The sequence below is a fragment of the Syngnathus scovelli genome, chromosome 2, assembly GCF_024217435.2.
Source record: "Syngnathus scovelli strain Florida chromosome 2, RoL_Ssco_1.2, whole genome shotgun sequence".
Classification (NCBI taxonomy): domain Eukaryota; kingdom Metazoa; phylum Chordata; class Actinopteri; order Syngnathiformes; family Syngnathidae; genus Syngnathus; species Syngnathus scovelli.
In genome coordinates, this window is record NC_090848.1 from 11003954 (window position 1) to 11025740 (window position 21787).

At 39.7% G+C, this 21787-nt stretch overlaps 1 protein-coding gene across 3 annotated transcripts in view; it reads right to left on the bottom strand.

Moving 5' to 3' along the window:
- nlgn4xa (neuroligin 4 X-linked a) overlaps positions 1–21787 on the bottom strand; it is a 49026-nt gene that overhangs the window by 17362 nt on the left and 9877 nt on the right. For 2 of the 3 annotated variants that reach the window (XM_049752718.2, XM_049752717.2), the window contains exons 3-4: positions 21027–21086; positions 15652–15804 (exon numbers count right to left, since the gene is read on the bottom strand). In XM_049752718.2, coding sequence (XP_049608675.1) covers positions 15652–15804; positions 21027–21086 — 213 coding nt within the window. The remainder of the gene's footprint in view (positions 1–15651; positions 15805–21026; positions 21087–21787) is intronic. The other variant, XM_049752720.2, reaches the window with a different exon arrangement.

A 21787-nucleotide genomic window follows, 5' to 3' on the forward strand; every position in this document is an offset into this window, starting at 1 on the left:
ATGTGGTGGTTGTTGTTTTTTTTTTTTGTTTTTTTTGGACCAGTTGGAGTTTATGGAGGTATCACGGGGGCGCTCAAGAAGAAGGAAATTGCAATAATCCATCAGAAGCGACAAGGCTGTGAACAAGGATGGCAGTGGAACGAGGAATGAAGGAGGGGGGACGGCGATTAATATTATGGAGATGAATAGATGCACATCATGTGATGTTATTTACGAAATCCCAAAATGATAAGGTGCTGTTGAACATGAATCGTAAAACTCAACAAGAAGGATTTCACTTTTCTCGTTTAACAACACTGGCATTGAATAAGAATTTGACTAATTGCCAATGGAAACGAGATGGTGTAAGGCCAGAGGACACAGCCTCGGGGCACAAACTTGTTGTGGACTGCACCATTATCGTGGCTATTGTTTTCATGGTCGGAACTTCAGTAGTGAGAATGTATGGCGACAGTGAAAAGGGAGAGCAGAACAAGTTTGAAGCAAAGTTGTCAAGAGAGGCTCCAGCTGACAGGTAGAAGTTTTCACTTCACAAATGATGACAGATTTCTCCGGCAGAGGGAAGAGAGTGACAGAAAGTGACAGAAGAGAATGTTGAGTATCAGAGCAGGAATGAGGCAAACTGCTGGAAGGGAGTTGCTGATGCATCTTAAAGATGTTTGCAGTTTGAGGGCATAGAGTCTGTCTGTCTGAGCACTGAGATTGAGGAACTGAAGTTGTCTCTACTGCCTTTGCTTCATTAAATCGTGACTGTTTCATTGATAAGAACCCAATTGCCAAGCCAGTCTTGTCTGTAAAAAGCCTCCTTTTCAAATGTAATGTTTGTGGGAGCTAAAAATGAGAGCAAGATAAGCATTTCAACCTCCTCCAGCATTAATTAAACCTGGGATGTGGCTAATGTAGGAGCCATTTAAATGCCACAGATTAACCCCAAATAAAATAAAAGTTCAAATGCCATCTAGTTGCTGGATTGATGTTAGTCCGCCTGCTGGCTACTGTTGAGGTGAGCACGGTGCAAAGTATACATTCAATGTAAATTTCTCCTTGAGTATCTCTAATGAGTATTTCAAAAACATCTTTAAGGTTTTATGCTAACTCTGATTCTGCTATTACCGTCTTTCACAGTATTGTGGCAAGCATACCATTTGGGATTATGGCCCGAAAACATCATCTTTATTTCATGGGACCACAACGACGACACTTAAACATAAATGTGTTAGCAATTGAACATGTTTGTGTAGACTTTTTTTTATCCTCTGAATGTGGAAGTCATGCATTCCTTTTAAGGTAGATAAAAGAGTGGATGTCTGAATAAGAGATGCAATCAAGGCAAAAATGTTTGCTTCTACACTGTCAAATGAATAACTTGACGTTTTATTAAGAATAAAAAAGGAGGCAAAGCTCCTAAGGCATAGGATTCAGTGAATGTCCATTAACGTCAGAGCAGTTGTCAGATCTGACCATGTGTCATTCCCAAATAGCGTCTTCCGCCTCCGCTCTTTCATTTGCAACCGCGATGGGCCGGCCCGGGGCCGGCCTGCTACTGCTCCAACACCCACATCATTAAAGTGTTATCATCATGGACATGTGATGGCACGCATTCAAACACAGCCTGTTAGGAACTGACAAGGCTGGCAAAGAATATCTGACAAAGCGCCTACTAAATATTCAGAATGAAGGAATCGCAAGCAAGCCTGTGAGTCTGCTCTCGCTCTCTCCCACATAGCCTTTCTCCATCACTGAGTAGAGCTGGAATGGCAGCTCCCTACTTGCATTTTCAAATTGCTTCCCAAACTTAGCCAGCCATGGCAGATCTGCACTGGCCAGAGGACGGAATGAGGGCAAACGCAGAGGTGCAGGTTTCCAAAATGAAATGTTTCGGTGCATCATGTCTTCAGAAAGTAAGCCATTTGAACAGAATCTTGGCAATGGATACACACCAACAGCGAGGTTACCCCTGCAAGGACGGAAATAATTACGAGTCCACTTTAATTCATTTTCATCTAGCAGGAGGCCAGGAGGACATGTAAAGTCACACGGCTGAACCATTGCCACTGACATCTACAGACAATACCTAGTCGTGTTTTTGGATTGTCGAAGAGAGCTGGAGTAGGACCCACACAGGCAAAGGGAGAAGACGAAAACCCCACTCTGAAAAGTCTGATTCGAAAAGAAGAAAGACGGCAGTGCTAAACACTTATCCACTTTTCTGCTCCATTTCCTTTATTTCTTCACTTATTCGTCTAGACTATCTTAAAAAGCATATATTTGTCTCAGTACTTTTGAGACTTTCGTTGACTAAATTATTATGAATATATCAAATTAACTCCAATTTGTGTTTTTTACCTTTTGTCACACTCCACCGTGGCTGTACGAGTTAACCCTTAATTTCCATCTAATTTAATTAGGTTTTAGCAGTAACAGAATATTTTTATCTCTGGTTTTATTATGGCAAGCTTTCCCAGTAATAAAAAAAAATACGTTGTGGGACATTAAATTCATGGGGACTACAATCACTTAAGGGGCAAAGAAATTTAAAGGGAAAAAGAAATGTATAAAATTGTTTACAAGCTTTGGATGCCCTCAGAGAACACCACTTGCAAGCGAGATTGTATTTTGCCTATTCCAAATTAGGACAGCATACAAAAATTGTGTTACTTTAAGGTGACACTACTACAGGGGTAGTGAGGTTGGGGCGCTCCAGGGCGTGACAGTTGGTCTGAGTAGGAGACAGCGAGGGGGACAGTGATGGAGTGTGAGCAGCTTCGACACACATTGCCGTCACGTCCTCGTAGTCATTTGTATTCTAGGCAGATGTCCTGCCTCAAACCCAGGAGTGTTTGCAGATTTGTGCTGCAGCAAGCGATAACATGGTACTGGGGATGGCATGAATCACTTTACACTCCTTCACTTTTGGAGATGAAACGCTATGAACATTTCACAACATGAATATACTGATCCAAATGATACCAATATTATCACAATATTTAAGATGTAGGAACCTAAAAGAATTGCTACGGGTTTTAATTGGGCAAAAAGTCAAGTAAAAAGTAACAAACATTCATGCAAGGAAGAACCCGCAAAGTTACAATTTTAAACGGTTATCGAAGATGCAACAGGAATGACCTTTTTTTTGTACCTTCATCCTACAACAGATGGGAGAACTCAAAAGACATCAATTGAAGAATTTAAATGTTAAGGCAGATAATATCTATTTTCTGTGAATGTACAAAATAAGTTTCATTATTTCTAATTTCCAAATTGATGTATTGAAGGTACGGCCGGCACTGTCAGACACAGGATGCTTTTGGAGCCCCCCCACCGGCCGGATCTCCTTGAATTGGAATTGGAACTTGAAATTTGGAATACAATTAGTTTGTTCCTAAATTGATAGTCCGGGGTAGGCAATTGAGAAAAGATTCTCATTTGCAATGCCGATTTGCTTTGCCGTTAAATTTCATGACATTAGACATTATCACACGATGGATTTTTGCCAATATACTTGACAGTTCCCTTTTATGCTCACTTTCAAGCACAATTAAATCGTCATTAGCAGCAACCGAAGTGACATTTTTGATAACGTACAGAATTAATGACAAGTGTGTGATGACGTAAATATGTAGCAAGATACATTTGGCACTTGTCAGTTTCTAAAATAAGTTTTTAGCAAGGTTTTGCAGGATTAGGAAATGCAAAATGGAACGATGCCGCAAGTAGGCGTGGCTCCGTTTTGTCCAAATGGCGCTTGGCGGCTTTTGTGTTGGAACTCCTCAACTATCCCTCTCATGCGCTAACGTTCTTTGATTAGAATTGATACCATATTTGATCACAGTTTCAGCGTTTCATCCCTATTCTCTTTTCTACAACAGCACTGAGCAGAACTGCTTAGGCTAGATCTAGGTCACAAGGCATTATTAAATCCTCTTGTTCAACAGCTGCCCTTATACACACATGCGGGCACAACACACACTCACACCACAAGCCACGACTGTCACCCGCACTGCATACCATCTGTCCTCCAAACTCGGCGTTATCAAATCCATTGGTGGTACAACAGGTCAAGGAGAATGTACTTGAACCAGCCAGCTGAAAAGGCCTTTTTGACATTCAGTATGCTTGCTTATTATCAGTAGGGTTCTTGCTTTATCAGATAATAATAACTCCTTAGGTATAAAATTTTGCTCGCTCTATCTGACTGTATTCGGTGTGCCATAGTGTCAGGTAACAGTATACTATAGGGCATGTAAACCCAGTATTTTACAATTTGTCAATAATCGTTGATAGAAGATTAAAAATAATGATGTTGTTCAAGTCACTACACACAACTTAATTTACTATCTACAAAACATAAAAAAATGAAATCTGTTATCCAAACTTCAAGCGTGAACAGAAGATACTAGGAAGCTGAATGTATCTCTTGTGAATTCAGATAAAAGAAAAAGGACCTTGGTCCCCAGAAGCAAGGTCTTCCAAGAAATGACTGTTGGAAATTACTTTGTGCTTCGGTTAAGCAGCATGGTCAACAACTTATGTGAGGTTGGAGAACTGATGATTTATTTCTGTGATGGTGGACACTTCTGACGTTTTCTTGTTTTTCTTCTGCAATGATGAACCGAAGTTTGATTCTTTTGTTTGATTTCATCCTTTTTTCCGGTGATTATTGAAAGCTAAGACAGTTCTCATTGCTCAGTGTGACTTCTGTGATGACAGACAGGTAGTACAGATTTGTCTTTTAGTTCGAGCTTTGTGACTACAGAGCCATTTTACCCGTTTTACTGTGATGATTTAGTGATCCATCAGTTAAGCAGACAAATTTGTCACTAACTCTTTCCTTTTCCTTGTAGAGCTGTCGACAACAACCCAGCTAAATGTATTGTTACTTTTCCCATTTCTATTGTAGTAGGTGCATGTGCTTGCTGACAATGAAGCCTGCTTTAAATCACTTAGTGATTGTATTAGCTTTGCATAAAACTGCCAATCACCATAGTACATTCATTGTTCCGAAATAGTTGCTATTTCTCCTCTTTGATTTTCTACCTCTCTGTCTTTCTTCTCGCCTGTCTCACAACTCAACCGTTCAAGAGAGTTTCAAGTCTGTTCAATTTTTTCTTTTCTTCAGACAGTTTTTTATTGCCTCTGTGTGGCTGATAAAAAAAAAAAAAACCTAATACTACTGTTGTAATTTTGTTTAGTTGTTAATTTCCCCTTTTCAATAACTGTAGTTTTATTTTGGGTACTTACTATTTTCTTACCAGTTTGAGCTTTTATTTAAAAAAAAAAAGGGGGATATTATGTGCTTACTCTCATGTCTCACTTTTAGTTAGCTTCAGGCTTAAGGAGAGGCATGTGACAGATATGGGATCACACAACTTTTTTTTTTTCTTTTCTTTTTTTCATCACTACTCTGGGTACATATCTGTGTCTCCCCATTTTGTGCACCGGAACATCTTGCGCTCAGACTGCTTTGGCTACACCCGTACCCAAATGCTTGCTCATGCGGTGCGCCCCAGTTCTCCACATGTATTGTAATGCACGCACACACTGTATCGCAGTGTATAACATCAATACCACTGTCTTCTTCAGAGCGCACTTCACATTAGCATGACCATTCTTGGCCATGACTGTTGGAAGAGCTATGCAGATGGAAGTGACCATAAAAGAAGAGAATGCATTTCAAAGGAAGGAGCTGTGGGGAAGTATGGAATGCTAAACCAACATCTTTCTTAGATTAAACCTCAGTTCACTGATCATACATCAGATTGGAGGTTTAGCCCGCATGCGATAGTACATAGAGCTTTCACCGAAGGCATGTTTGTGGTAGTGTAGAGAAAAGTGGATCTGCATTTATCTTTTTTGCTTTTATAAACAGCCTTTACCGTATCGTGGTAATGCATCGAGTAATGATAGACATCTATTTGAGTATGGAATCTCTGGCATTAAGGAGAAACGGAAAAGCCAGGGTTTGTCACCTCCAGAACTGAAGCGGGTGTTTATGAAAAAAAAACCAAACTAAGATTTGGGCAAAAATTACCTTGAGGGGGGATCATTATCAGTATAATGTGTAATTTAAAAAAGAGGCAGCAGCTTTTGAGGCCCACCGTGCCCCTTTGCGTCTGTTAAAAACTGACGGCATTGAATAACCACAAGAGCAGATCAGTCATCCTCACAGGAGCTACTCTCATAGCAGACGCTAATATGAACCCGCAAGGCTTTACTGCCGTGACACTAACACTTGCTGAAAAAGTCAAGGTGGCGCTCTAATTCTTTATGTTAACAAGAGATGACATTTGACTGTAAAAACTCTGACGCTGTCGCAATGCGGATATGCTGGCTGTTGGCACCCGGCCAGCCATATCACATAGCGTGATGTGTTCACGTGCCACCAACATCTGTATTTATGTTCCAACATGGACTGAGTTCATTCTACACTACAGCACTGCAAAGCCATTAGCCCGAAGCAGTTAATATAATCCCCGAGGATTATAATCATGTTAGCCTGGACTCCACACCTGCCACCTGTAAAATATGCAACAAGGAAGAATAGGACTATTGATTTGTTGTGTGTTTATGCTAAGGAAGGAAGGATGCTCTCCCCCGTTTGGGCAAATCTGAACTCAGCCATGCATAACCCACTTGTGTGGTAGCCTGTGATACAACCTGGCAACAAAAAGGATGCCCTCAGAAGCTGTTTGGAGACCACCGACGGGTATTTACTAGTGGGTGTGCACGGGGAAGATACTGAGGGGCGAATGTGTCGCCAGGAGAAAAAAAAGTCCATTTGGGAACCTTTATGTCACTGCCGCAAATTGAAAATACTATCTAGGGCCCATGTCAGTCTTTGGCTCCCGGAATCATCATCCCATAGTGAGTAGTAAGAATGTGAAACGGAAAATCTTGGAAACCTGTCGAGTTGTGTAAGCAAATGCATCAAAAAAACATAAACGTTTAGTAAGGGTCCCGTTTTTTCCTGCCGTAAAGGAAACGGAATGGAGTAATCCAACTGACCTCACTGTTCCAATACTTTTGTAGGGGCGTGCATGTTGCAAACATGATCATCAAAATTGTTGATCCAGACATATTGAAAGGCAAAGGCTTTCCTTCAGTTCAACTTTGATTTTGAACTCATAGCTTGTGTACTCATAGCAGAGACAATATCCTTAAAAGGGAATCAGATCACATCTTAAATGTGATGTGCTCCAAAAAGCTTTGTACTCGCCTTCTGTTTGTGATTTGATAAACCCACTCGGCCTTGTAATGTGACAAAATGATAAATACATTTTAAAAAACAGTCATGATTCATGATGTGGATGGATCTCTAAACTGCAATAAAATATCAAACGGTGTCAATTTACCATTACAGCATCAAAGAACATGGTACAATAAAACATCAAAATGGACTGAGAAATGTAAGCAAGCACACTATAAATGTTATATAAAATCTATTTGGGGTCCTGTGTGTATATTTATGATGACACATTTATGGACTGTTGAAGAGCATGGCAAGAAAAAAACAACTCTTAAATATTTCCCTTTTACTTCCATACTCAGTTAATTCTACAAATGTCTCTCGTTTTGCGTTAGCGGACCATATGTCAATTGCATATTTCAATCCAAGTCTCCTTGACCAAAAATAAGATTAAAAATAAGGTTAACAATTCTCTCGGAAAACTAATTTTCAGCAACATACATACTATATCCCCAAGTAACAGCCTACATTATTACATGTGGCTGTTAGTCTGCCAATTTGAAAATCACCCTTTGGCTATGCATATTCAGGACGCACACGAAATAAACGGCAAGGGACAACAAGTTTTTCAACTGCTATTAAAACTGCTTGTTTCTTGACCACTGTGTCTAAATCAAACTAAAATAGCCAGCAAGTAAACTTCTCTCCACTGGGAACAATCCTTCTTCACATATTCTCTGGGACACTTTGTGGCAGCAAAGGAGCACTTTCTTAAACATATTCAGGTTCGCTGTTGAGGGAAAAAAAAAATGTTTCAGATCACGTTTTATATTGTTAACCATTCACTCGTATTACAATTCTCCTGCACACTGTGCAATCTATTTTTCACACTATATGTACAATATAGTAGTGCATATTAACAAGTTCTCTGCATATTTAATAGACACTGGTGTATATAATTTATCGAAATGTAATTACAAATTCATTGTCATTATAATACTCACACTAGTTTTCGGCCATTTATACCTTTTTTTTATTGCCCTATAGGTAACACGTAAAATCTCTTTTATTCTAGCTCAGATTGCTGTCATTTTTTCCTGGAACCACACAAATGTTGAAAGGATGAACATTTGATTTAATAGGTGCTCCTTTTTTGTGATTGTAAATATTTGCATGACTTAAATTGCGTGTCAACAAAACACTGCTCTCTCCATTTCCATTTTAAACACAAATATTATTTCGCATGTGAACACTTCCAAACGGAGCTGCAAAATTCCAGACCAGCCAAGCTTATGTGTTTCCCTCATTCTGCTTCTACTAGTTCTACTTCCCAGGAAGGTTTGTTCCAAAATTTCAGCGTTTTCATGTGCGCCATTCAGATTATCAATCGATATAAACCATCCTTCTTCTTCGGAATAAAATCTTGATTGGAATGGGTCAGAATATTTCAAATGGGGTGTGTACATGGCACATTTTTATTTCAATCAGGCTTTGATTGGGAATAAATGTGTCTATGTTAATGTAGCCAGTGTATTTTTGGAGATTTTTTTTTTAACCCACAGTAAAGGCAGAAGTTTGTTTTCACTTGTATTTAATCAAAATTTTAAGTTGCTGGTATTGGAGCAAGTGAGATAAGTGCAGTTGTGACTGTGTAGAGAGTTGGGGATGGTGAAGAAAAAGAGGATGTGACATCTTGCAGACAGAAATATTTGCAACATCCTCTCATGACAGCCCTTCTTTTTAAGTTAAAAGGCCTGGCCGGCTGTGTTGATGTACTCGGCGGGGAGTCCATTGATGGAGTGGAGTAGCTTGCGCACACAAGCTCATGTGCGCTCCGGCCAGAAATGGAGTGTAATCTCCAGCCTCGAGCCCCCCAATGACATCTGTATATTCACAGACACGCTTGAGTGGCTGCGACTAAGCCAGTCATCTTGCCCTGCTACTGTTTATTGTTTCATATTACCATTTCTACCTCAGCTGTCATTCAAGACTGTCCAGCTGGCTATCAACTGAAAGGCCACAGATGAGTATGCTTTCAAAAATAAAATATCAATGTGGTATTTGCAGTGATGTCTAGAATAGCTCTAAATTATAATACAAAAGTGCCCAAACTTGAAAATTCAATTCCCATTCACACTCATGTTCTTCTCGAAGCGACTTGGAACAGTGAGGCCAATCCCTTTACTGTTTTTTCTTTAGATTGAAAACAATGGGATAGGAGATTTAATTTATAGGTATTTACTTTGGGATCTAGTAAACAAAAAAATACTATTACTTAGTAAGTCCAGGCATTCTGACGGGAGCATGTTATTACCTTGGCTTCGGGTCGGTTTTATATTATTGTATATACTGTAAATGTGGACATCGAGAATACAGGAGAGCCGAAATTCACGCAGTCATTGCACAAACAGAGCCAATATAACCATTTGGAAACTTGAAATACAGAATGTAGCAGCCGATAGCAGAAAAATGGTGAGAACTTTTAAGAATGCCCCGAAGCAACTGCGAGTGGGCAGGGGTGAAGGTTTTTACTGTTTGTCAAAGACTTAATGAACAAAAGGAACAACGGCTACACGGAAAGATGCAAAACACTCTCGGAAGAATAACGGAAGAACAATCGACAATAGAGGAACGATAGAACAAGAGTAACCAATGTGAGAGAAAATCGAATGCTTCAAGAAAGAATTTGCTCATCATCCCAAACATACAAAGTCATCTTTGAAATGCAGTCAAGGTGATACATTTTTGTCACACAATGAAGCCAGTCAATAAGAAAATGACCTTGGTTGTGTCTTAGCATTCAAACAGTATGAAAATGTTTTGATAAGGTGTTTTGCTATAGTGTGAATGCTTGTCACGCTGAATGTACACTAGGCGTATAATAGAATTGTTTTTAACATTACAGTTATTTAATTTTTTTTACTTTGTTTATTCAGTTTTAATTAGTCTTTAAAGCAACTTTGTTAGTTAGGCAATAAAGTATATTCGCAAATTATGTAAAACTTTTTGTTGTTGTCTTTTCAAAGTTTTGCTAAAGGTTACATTTGTGAGAGCCATTTCTTGTTCCCTTTCATTATCCTCCATACACGATGTACCACTTTTCACTCGCGGCAGTAGATGAGCATGCTACGGTTTGATTCTGCAATTGCAGGAAATTCATTTGGTGCAGCAGTTATCTTAACTATCCTGTGCACATAACTATGTTTATGCCAAATGAAGACTCCACAAAGACAAACAAGAAAGAGGGCCGGCAGTGGTGTGGAGTCTCAACTGTGATTTACCACACATAGTCGAAGGCACACACGGAGATCAGTTTGATTGGTATTGATTGTTGTGCCAAATCCACAGAAGATCCAACTCTCATCCCAATCATGTGTGCCGGCCATATTTTCCCCTGCTCAGAGGGAGAGTCTGAAGTGCAGCTGTAGCCTTTCTGTGTCATGTCAGAAGGCATCACCTCATCATATGAATCACGACCACAGCAGATAGTTGCCGATGACAATGGCCATGAGACAACGGCTGCACATTTCTTGCTGTTGTCAGTCCATCACCACGAGGCAGAGACAATGTTGGAGTGGTCGTGACCTCCTGCCAGCCATTTTTGTCCTTGCAGAGTCAGAGAAGCTATGAAGGAGCAGAAAGAGGAGGGAGAGGGGAGGCCCATTACCTGCCCTCTGGCAGTTGAACATGCTTTGAAAAAGAAAACATCAGCAGAAGGGAAAATATTTGTTTAGATGGGGAAGTACTACGGTACAAGAAACTCCTGACTCCCTCAAAATTTGCAAATACGTATGTCCCCAGGGGGCGGTTTAGTGGGGATGGCTACTGCACTAAATTGTCTGATCTGCTTTTGACTGTAAAAAGTACTTAACCCTGCTATTTTGGGCGGTCAACATAAGCAGACCACGAGGAAGACAAATAGTTTAGGTGCCAAAACAGAATTTGTCATAAGCTGTGATGACTGAATTCATGTGACAAACGGCAACAATCACCCAACAAAGACTGAAAGAAACCAGGAAACAAGGACTCCCAAGGACTTAAGGCCTTTTCCTCTTGTGGGCTTCAGAGGCTGTACATCTTATTGCATGTTTAGAATCATTTCTACTGCTTCGACAACCACTGATGACCCGTGATTACAGTCGCTGACTTGCGCTGATGCGCAAATGAGACGGGAAAGGCACACCTGGCTCATGAACGCCCACCATTACACAGACGCCTGCCAAAATGTTGACATTATATCATATTAACTGGTGAGCAAGGGATGTGTTTTAAAATGTGTGATTTCAAGTCGAAGAATCCAATCTTGCAACATCACTGTGCGGTCCAGTATGATGTATCTTTTCGTGTTGAATTCATTAGCAAGCCGAAGCCTGTTATGCTACAATGAGAGCCATGTGGCCCTGACACATCTGAGGAATGAAGCTTCATCCTCAGTAGGCGCTCGCTCATGTGACAACAGATGGTACCGAGTGTCATGTCAGACAGAGCTTGTCCAGCACTGATATAACCCAGAACACAAATGGGCAACCTTGATGAACAACAGTGCCACAAAAAGTAATACATACGTTTTAAATATATATTTATTAATCTCTTTAGAAGATGTTCTACTTGTGAGATATTTAAGAGCAACACGAATAACTGTGTTGAAAGTACAAGGTGTGTGACCTTGGACGAGACCCGTAAAAGCACTCATGTGTTTCAAATGAACTGTCAGAAGCCCTTCGGAATATAAGTAGCTAAATGTCCATCATCCCATCCCATTTGTAGCCTCATCTAAAGTAAAGGAGAAGTACTACCCATTCATGACTAGCAATAGCGTCCTCTGCACCATCTCAGAGGTTTTACCCTTACTATAAATTTGCAATTTTCATGACACACTACTTCCCCAATATATGCCAGGGGATTCTTTTTTGGCAAAAGCTTAACCCAAACAGTACAGGATAACAAAGCAATGCAAAAAGATGAGCAATACGGCTCTGCTGGAATTAGAGCTCAATCGTATATGCCTTTTCCCTTGCTATTGTAGTGCTGAATATGTTTGAAATTCTTCCATTCATCCATTTTCAACACTGCTCATCCTGTTTTAGGGTTGCGGGGGGGCGCTGAAGCTTATCCCCGCTGACATCAGGCGGAAGGCAGACAACACAGGGCACATATAGAGACGCAAACCAAACCGCCATCCCACTCTGCCTGCACGCAAGTCAGGCGAGTGTACCCCAACACCATCAGCGACTATATCTGAATTGTTCATAGTTGATTCTATTCTCAGATATATAACAGAGGAGTTCACCTTTTTAAAAAAATCACCTGTCTCACACCTTGACATAGTTCTCTGACTCTTGCCCTTATTTTTTGCCTGTGATTTGAGTAATTACCGATTGGATGGAGCTCATAAGGGCCTATTTGCAGCCAACCACTGAGTAGCTGGCCACACTATGAAGATGTAAAGGCCACATGCTGCCAAGTAGCCAATTGTTGCCCATGTAAGCTGTCCCTTTTTTGGTATCTACTTAGTTCAACGGAGATCTGCTCACTCACTTTTACCCAGGTTTCACAATGCACAATTTCTACCGAAACAATATGATATACCTCGCTACCAGTTGCTTATTGGTCAGATTTTTCATCACCAAAACATTTCAAGATTGAAATGACAAAAACAAGCATATTCCATACTCGAGTGTGAGTCTCTACTTTGCCTTCCATCTGCTTTCTAATAAAAATCCTCCCCTTACCATGGTCAACGGGGAAATAATAACCTTCTTTTTCATTCTTGTTTGTTTGCCCGTCTCACTCTAACGAATGCATGCCTTTGTTTGCTGTGGTGCTATTTTGGAAGTGAGAACTGACCCCCACCAAAGTGAGGTTGAGTACCGCTATGCAGTCAACGGTGCAGTGGAAAAAACTCATTAGGAATGCCTACTTCTGCGATACAAAGCCTTTTAGGCAGCATGTATAAGCCACAATATATCTGCAATGTACAGTAACCAATGGTTACAAAACAAATATTACACTAAAGTAGCCACAAATGGTAGCCAAACTACAGTGGCTGTGACCTATCGTGTTATCTCGTACTGACCCGAACAAGCCCGTTCCAATCCAGATTTGGTAATCTGATCAGCGCGCAGGAGAACAGTTACTCCGAAATGTCGGAAGAAACCATCTTTACCGTGCATATCTGTGACGTCAGTATACGTGTTTCTGTTAGATCCGGAAGCATGTAGAAGCAGAGTAGAGTAGAGGCAAATAAAAATAATTGGGTTGATCAGTTATGACAACAATGGTTAGTTCCTCCAGCCGAATAAGCGAATAAGTCACATCATGGAAAGTATAAGAGCATGCGATATAAAATGCACTGCAGTCCTTATGATGCAAACCAGTGAGAAATACATTCTATGGCTCAACTTAGTGCCAATTAAATGGCAATAGAAAGGCTCTTATCTTCTCACTGCTTGCATTGCATCAAATTGGCAGGTTACCCAACGCTTCACATTATTCCGCAACATTCCATCTTCCGCTCCGTTTTGCTTCTTCAGTGGCTTCTTTATCTGCAATCTCTTCGTTTTTTTCCCCCTTTCCACATGGTAAAGCTCTCACAGGATACCTTCTCCCCTTGGCTCCCAGGCAACTAAATATAGTGAGTGGTGCAGACAGGCCCGGCCTTGTAATGAATGGCAAGTAAAGCGGAGCCGAGCAGCAGTAGCATGCGCACAGAGATGCAAACTGGTGTCAGTGTGACAGAAAATCTCTTGCATCATTAAGAAAGGAGAAATGCCTTCAAGCTATGGAGAAAAGAGGATGCTTACTGAACAAAGAATTTCATTTATACAATTAATACGTACTAGCAAGCAGGTAAATTCATTAAAGTGAGAGCATTTTTTTTTTTTTTAATCGCCAGTACCCAAATGAACCTCGGTTGAGAAAAGACAAAGCGGTTATGGGCCATTAGAACATGTCGAGCATGAGTTATAAAAATTTGCATGTGTAAAAACAGGTGCAAACTTGATTGTTCACGCAAACTGATACGGAAGCGTATCATCCACGCGAAGTTAATTTGCGTGTTGTGGGAGAAGTAGAAATAGATGAAATTAGTATGTGTAATGCGATTTATCAAATCTGATAAATTGCTCTGGCTTTGCCTTAAAATAGCGCATCCCAAAAGCAGGTGTAAAACAGACACAAAGAAGAGTTAGAGCAAAATTATCGGCGTCTGGAAGAACATTTTTGCAAATACCAACTAAATATATCAAATCGTACACATATTGTGTATTCAATGTAATTCTGGAGCTTCTCAATGTTCCAAGGAATGACTTGGAGTCATTCACAAGAAGGTAGGGCTGCTCGACTATGAATAAAAATCACCATTATTTTGTTCGATATTTACGCGATTATGCTTTTGAAATTGCCCGCCTTGTTTACATTGTGTTTAGCAAGGTTTCATCAGAAAGTCTGAGAAGAGAAAACCTGGCATCCTTGACCGAAGGTCAACTGCCGTTCAAAACCGTTCATTGGCCGCAAAATGAGCGAATTCACAAAATGCACATGACAAGCTGGGCTCACGTGCAAGTAATCCCGGATACAGACGGCTCTCAGATCCCCGGAGAACTCGCTGCTTGACCGAAGCACGACGTACACTTCAACTGGGCACGGAAGGACGATAAGAAACAGAACAATGTGTTGCTGAAGTTTGCATGAAAATCGTAATCTGAGTAAATCATGCCCACGAACAGCATGTGCAGTCGGTTGACGTGTACAATCAATCTTGCATTTGCAATTTGGGATCTTAGTAAATCAGGCCTTCAGCATTGCGGTGCACAATTACTATAAATGCATAACTCGCACAGCAATCTCACATACATTCTGTAAATTATTTTCAAAGCAAGCTTCTCATATGGGTCGACTTGGAAGACGTGCAGCAAGTATTTGACATCTTGCTAATGGGTACTAAACCTCTTGTGTGACTTTTGCTAACACAACATTAGAGGCGTTAACGAGTGAGCGATGCAGGGTTGCCATGGCCACAACAGAGATGTGTTTCTCCTTTGTAGAGCAAAAAGATGAGATTAGGCTAAAATGAGTGAAAGCCGTGATATGTTGACACTCAGGTAAACAGCTACGCTATCTATAAACTTCAAACAGTCTTAAGGCAATCAAGTCAATGGAAGGTGCATCCGTCCCTTTTTCGTGGTGAAATAAGAAGCATAGATTTACAAGTAACACACACGCTCACACACTATTCCTGACTATGCCATTAAATATTTGAAAAATGTAATTAAAGACAGCTTAACAGCAGGGTTGGGTCTCTTGTCTATATTGCTTGCACTGTTATAAATGTCCTCCACCTCAATGATCATCTCACTGGTGAAATAGTGAGCGTGAATTAGTCATTAAATTGATCTTCCAATGTCACTTTAAGACTCAATCAGCCATCAGTAGAATAATTAGAAGGTCCCCAATGGGGCACTCACCCAGAACGCCGAGACGATAGTTGATTGTGATGACAATGACGTTGCCGTAGCTCGCCAGGATGCTGCCGTCAATCATGTTGCCAGTTCCCTCCATAAAGGAGCCGCCGTGTATGTAAACCATGACCGGCTTCAACCCGTTCTCGTCGTGAATATCTGCAAATAAGAGGCGGGAATAAAAAAAAAAGGCTTGAGATGCTGAACTTTACTGTAATATTCTTTCATTTAATTACAAACATGCATATTCAGTTTGCATTACAAAGTAAAGCAAAGTTTATGCGCCGTTGCAAACGGCAGAACATAGAGATCGCATAGAGACGCATTTTCATTTCTCACCTCATTAATCTACACCTAGTGACCCATAAAGACAAAAATGAATTTTCAATGTTCATAGATTTCTTCTAATAAAACTGTGCCTTCATTTTCTTGGCTCGATTTTTGCTCTGAAAAGCTCAATCAGGTGCGATTGTTGTTTTTGTTATATTTCCAGTTTTAATATATTTACATGAAGGGAAGGCAGCCTGTTTCCAATACAAATCTGAACAGGTTGACATGCAAAAGGTAAGCATCGTTTGAAACTACCTTGGGATATGTGTACATGTTGTTGTGCTACACATTGAAAACCATTGCAAGTTTAAAAAAAAAAAAAAAACTTTTCCTGAATGTGCCAGAAAAAAAATTACTGCCATAAACGGGCTTCTGTTTTTTTTCCTTTTATAGCGGAAATGGGATTTTACTGCAGTGGCTGTAACAAAACAACAACCCAGACTCTGAACAGAAGACATTTGTTTGAATCTTCTCTTTTTTGGTGAATAATTATTTCTACAGGACAACAATGGGATGGCTCAGAGGCTTCTTCTCCAGACTGATAAACATTCCTAACCGCTTTAAGGCGACAATCTCGACATCTGTCTCGTCTGCGGCTCGGCCCATTTGTTCCTGTTGTTTAATTTGCAGTTAGGCCAGTTGTGATTAAACCTGGTGATTAGTTGACGGGTTGGTGGTGATTATAAATTAAACAGCGTGTCTTTTGCATTAGACAACATAAAATGAGGCGTCATCTTCTCCAGCTGATTCAATGCATGCCACAGGCCGTTAAGGCCAGCTCTTCTTCATGTGAGAAATGGGGAAAAAAAAGGAAAAAGGCAAATGGAGCTGTTAATATGCTTGTTTTATGATGTCGTAAAACCGACAGTCAAAGTCTACAGTGGTTTATCGATCAAAGACATGAAAAAAGATGGTGGTCTTCATGTTTTCATCTGTCACTGTGACCTCCATGCTAAACGAACTTGATCACCAATTACACTAATTAGTCTCTACAGTATGTGCAGATGAATAAATGCAAAAGTTAGCAATATTAGGCATTTGGGTGAAATTTTAGTAAGACCCTAAATCACACTAAAACCTTTAGAGATGAACTTATTTTGATCCTTTCTAAAATGCACATTTTTACGCAGCCACTAATATATCAAGGACGTCCATTTCGATGCCTTTCTCTGACATGTCTCTGGCAACTCTGACAATCCCTTTAAGTGGAAATTTAGATGCCAAGCTTTTTTCAATCAGCTTGCCCATAATCGTTGAACTGCTCTTTATGTAATATGGTCTATTCTCCTTTCCATTTTACTACTTTTTATTGGCGCGCCTGATGCTAATGTTTCAGTTCTTCCTTCCATGTCACCTGGGAACCCTGGAAAATAGAGACAATCAGCAGAATTCCTTTTGGGCCGTTTCACTAAATTTACTTTGACTTCACTTTAGGGCAAATGGATTTAGAAAAAGACAAAACAATGATACTTGTCCCATAAATTAGACTAACAGTTCAGCATCTCTGTACAATATTAGATTAGATGGATTGCACCATCGGTTTTGCATTTCGCTTAGATCCATGGAGCTTGTGTTTTCTAATTAGTTATCTTACCCCGACTGTACTGTGTCACTAAGAAATTGTGAGTATGGGCAGAAGGAAGACTATAGAATAGGGTGAAAATGTCAGGCTGAAGAGAAAAATGTTATCGGAGGTCGCTGCTGTACGTGCCAAACATACTTTTTTTCAACAGGCCCAAGCAATTATTTACAAGCGATATATGGAATCCATTTAACCTCATAACAATTTTTGCTTCACCCTTGAGCAAAAGAGCCCTCCGCTGCTGAAAAGGAAGATAATGCAGCCAAGGAGTAACAGTTAGTATGTCATCATGTGCGATCAGAAAAGACAGAGAACATTGGTTGATTGCATACTATGATATCCAGATAATAGAAAAGTAGTACATTGGCGCCAAGGAGCTATGTTGAAGCGATACAGCTCGACTGAGAAACGAGATTAGAATGCAGAAGAAATTATGAGTCTTTTCTGCATGTGCATGTACACAAATGCTTCCTGTGTATTTTTCAAATAATTTGTAAGCCATTTATTCATGTTTTTAACATTAATGTTAAATATTAGACCATATTAGACCATCATATGTGGTATATTTATTAATAATATAAAAAATGTAGACATTTTTAGGAGGGGCATCATCAATGAATCAGGATTTCTCCACTTCTTCCCTACCATAGTGAAGAAATTACTGAAGCATATTCAGAATGATGCTAACATTAGGTGACATTATATATTGAGAAATATGCTAGAGCTCATCATGCCGCATAAATGCAATGCCAACAACTATTATAAACATTGGGATTTACATTTGCTGAAACGTTCCAGTCCGAGTCATGACGTGTCTACATTCTTATCAGTGACATGCGCTACGGATGAGTCAAATGCTGAAAGGAGATGAAGAAAGCATATCTAGTGATCCAGCAAGCAGAAGATGGCAGAGCCTTAGGCAGCTGTCATTGTAGAAGGAAAGGCTGCTCGTTTTCACTATTTTGTTCATCCTCAACAACAATATCGAGACGTGTTTTTCAACTAGCATACTCAACCCAAAGAGGATGAGCTGAAGTTTTCACAGAAAGCACGGCGCCTACAGCAAGTGGCAAAAGAAATGCAGTGGATAAAAACACCATCAGTGTGTTCAGCATTTGTCCCTGCTGCCAGTGACAGCCCTTTCATAAATGGAGCTGAGAAAGCAAGGAAACATCATCATTAGCGGATAGGGCAGGGTAAAAAGATTCACAGCGATAGTGCTGATGTTTACGTTCTCTTGGCTTCAAAGGCAAATGGAGAAAATAAATGTTTGGCTGGCAAACAAATGTCTTGTCAGTGGGTACAAATAAGTAATAGTATGAAAACAAAATTTGCGTACACTGCTCACGTCCTTTAATTGATCAGGCAGCCCACTTTCATTCAACTGCCGTCTCATTTGCCCTCATGTGTGTCTGGTGCTATTTTTTTCAGTTCATTCTCATCTGTGTCACCTTCCACCAAGTGGGAAATGAGAAGAATCGGGCGAATCCCTGGTGAGCCACTTCACTTTCGGTTCAATTTGGAGAAAAAAAAAAAAAAAGCAATGCTTCCCATAAGTTAGACTGACAGTGCATGACAAGAGATCACATGAAATGTACCACTTGGTGCCAAAGCGAGTTGGTTAAGTCCTTATGGATTTGATTTTAGAATTATTTACCTTACCAGTAATGATCAACTGCACAGGCTTCAAACTAAAGGCCGTCAGGCCAAAGCTGCTATATTATTATCAATATTAGCTAAGGGACGTGAAGTGTAAGTGCCGACACGCTTCTGTAAATAAAAAGAGCGCAGCCCAGACTATCGGAAGTCAATGTGATTTTGTCAGAACATCAAAGTTATTAGCTCATTTGAAACAAACCGATTCAAAATTCAACACGTTCATTTGTCATATGCACAACAATAATAACGGTAGCGTTGAGCAATGATATTCTCATATTTATACAAAGAATATAAAAGAGCAATTTGAATGAATTAAAAATAAGTGTTGAAGGAAAAGTACAATGTACATAAGTACAATTTAAAAACAATGACCAGTCAAAAAAAAAGGACATTGTATTTAAATTTTGCCCTAGTCATAGTCTCGTCGGTGCAAAAATAAACTTATGTACATGATGCGCAAAAGATGCAGCCATTTGACTTTTGAAGTATTGAAGGTGAGCAGGATTTTCTATACTAAGTATTATAAGCAAAAGTGGCAAATCATTGTCATCACTACAACAAGATGTACTACATCCTCTTCCGGTTGCAAAGCCTTTTAGTCTAGCGGGTCACGGGGATTTCCCAACATAATCACTATATAAAGTATTTGTTGTCATTCTGTGTGACATGCTTAAATAATCACAGATACACATCCCTCAATTGTTTCCCTCTCCTTAGACACGAGCTCAATTTATCGTCCTAAATCCTTCATCTGATGACAGGCGGGAAGCTATAACATCAACATTATGCCCGGCCTGTGTCAACTGCGTGAGTATTTCAATAAGTACGACATTTCTATTTATGCTGATTTTGTTCTTCTACCACTGACAGGCAATAAAACATGCACAGCAAAATGGGCCTCAGGGGTAACCCAGCATTCATAAATGGACTTCGAAGTGCTTGTGTATTTAATGGATGTAAGAGAAAAAGGCGATTTAATACGGACACCTTTCTTTCCAAAATTTCCGCACGTTCCGATAGTTTTCCAAATTTCCACATAGTCAACCTTTTTTGAATATTATCAAAAATGTTCAGTTAAAAACATTGTCTTTATTAATTTTGGATTTTGAAGTTCTTATGATCGAGTTGAATTTGTTCCGTGACCACGCTTGTAACTTTTCCCCATTGAAATTAATTGAAATGCCATATTCCAAAATTATCTTCTTTTAATTTTGTACTTTAAAAAAAAACTTACATATTTAAATAGAATTTAAAAATAATAAACGCCGTTGACATTACTTTGCTGTTGGCCTCTCAAACCTTTCACTTTTTTCGTTTTCAAACTTAGCTGCTAGACTAGAGCGACATATGTATGCTTGTATGACAAAATGTGGCTATTAAACTCAATCACTGGCACAGCATTGGGTCTGGCTTCCTCGGCAACTTGCCCAACTGAAGAGGGTGACGTTTGACTAAAACGTCTTCTAATATTCCAACGATGCAAGAAAGACACCTCTGTAATTCATGCTATCATCATGCAGAGTGGAGCTGAGTTAGAAAGTGAGCATTTTCATTTTGTTCACTGGAGAATGCAAAATAACATGCAAGTCTATATTTTACACAGCAAAAAGAGATATTACGTGATGAGTGGGATGTTGTTAATAATGGGAAAAAAAAAAACATTGCAACACCATGCATTGCAGTTAGGTTTTAATTTTGCTGGGCAAAAAAAAAAAAAATGTTTTCTTGAAGTTAATAATGGGAAAAAAAAAAACATTGCAACACCATTAGGCTTTAATTTTACTGGGCAAAATGAAAAAAATAAAAATACCTTGATCACTTCCACCATCATTACTCTTGAAATCTGCACTTTTTCTGTGATAGTTCACTCCTAGTATTGAGAAAAAAACATAAAAGAATAAAATAGAATGTGCGAAGAGTATGTCATTTTCATGCATTGTAATTGGATGTTATTAGACTGTGCAATTACATTAGCGACACTTTTTTGTTTCAGTTTACCATGCCTATGCCTGGAGGAAGCATTCAAGTGCAATTGCATTCATTAGAAAGATAGTTTATAAGAAATGAAACTTTTTGCACAAATTCAGTATTTAACTGCCAAGTCATTGGGAACGAGCACAAGAGCGTAACTTGGACTCACTGACATTAAAAACCAACCCAAGTGATTCAGGTGGTGGTTTTCTAAAAAGAAAAGAAACGAGCGGAGCAGCAATACTGTATCTCACATAAAGTGGCTATTTGCTGCCCTCGGGATCCTGTGGAAGGTTGCTTGCTTGGATTGAAGGAACAGCTTGCTTCTATGTCTGGGGAAGTCTATTTTGGTTCAGGTGATTTCTTTGGATGAATCACAATTACGGCTGGAACATGATGCTGTCTGTGAAGCGGGAACCTGGAGCAAAATTGTGTGAAGACTTTTATAAACAACATATCCATCCCAGCCATTTATTGTTTGGAGCGTGGGAGGAAGCAGGCGGACTCGAAGAAACCCACACAAGTATAAGGAGAACAATCAAACTCCACACAGGCAGGCCAAAGTGCTTGCAGTAATTTTAGAGATATTATATGTAAATT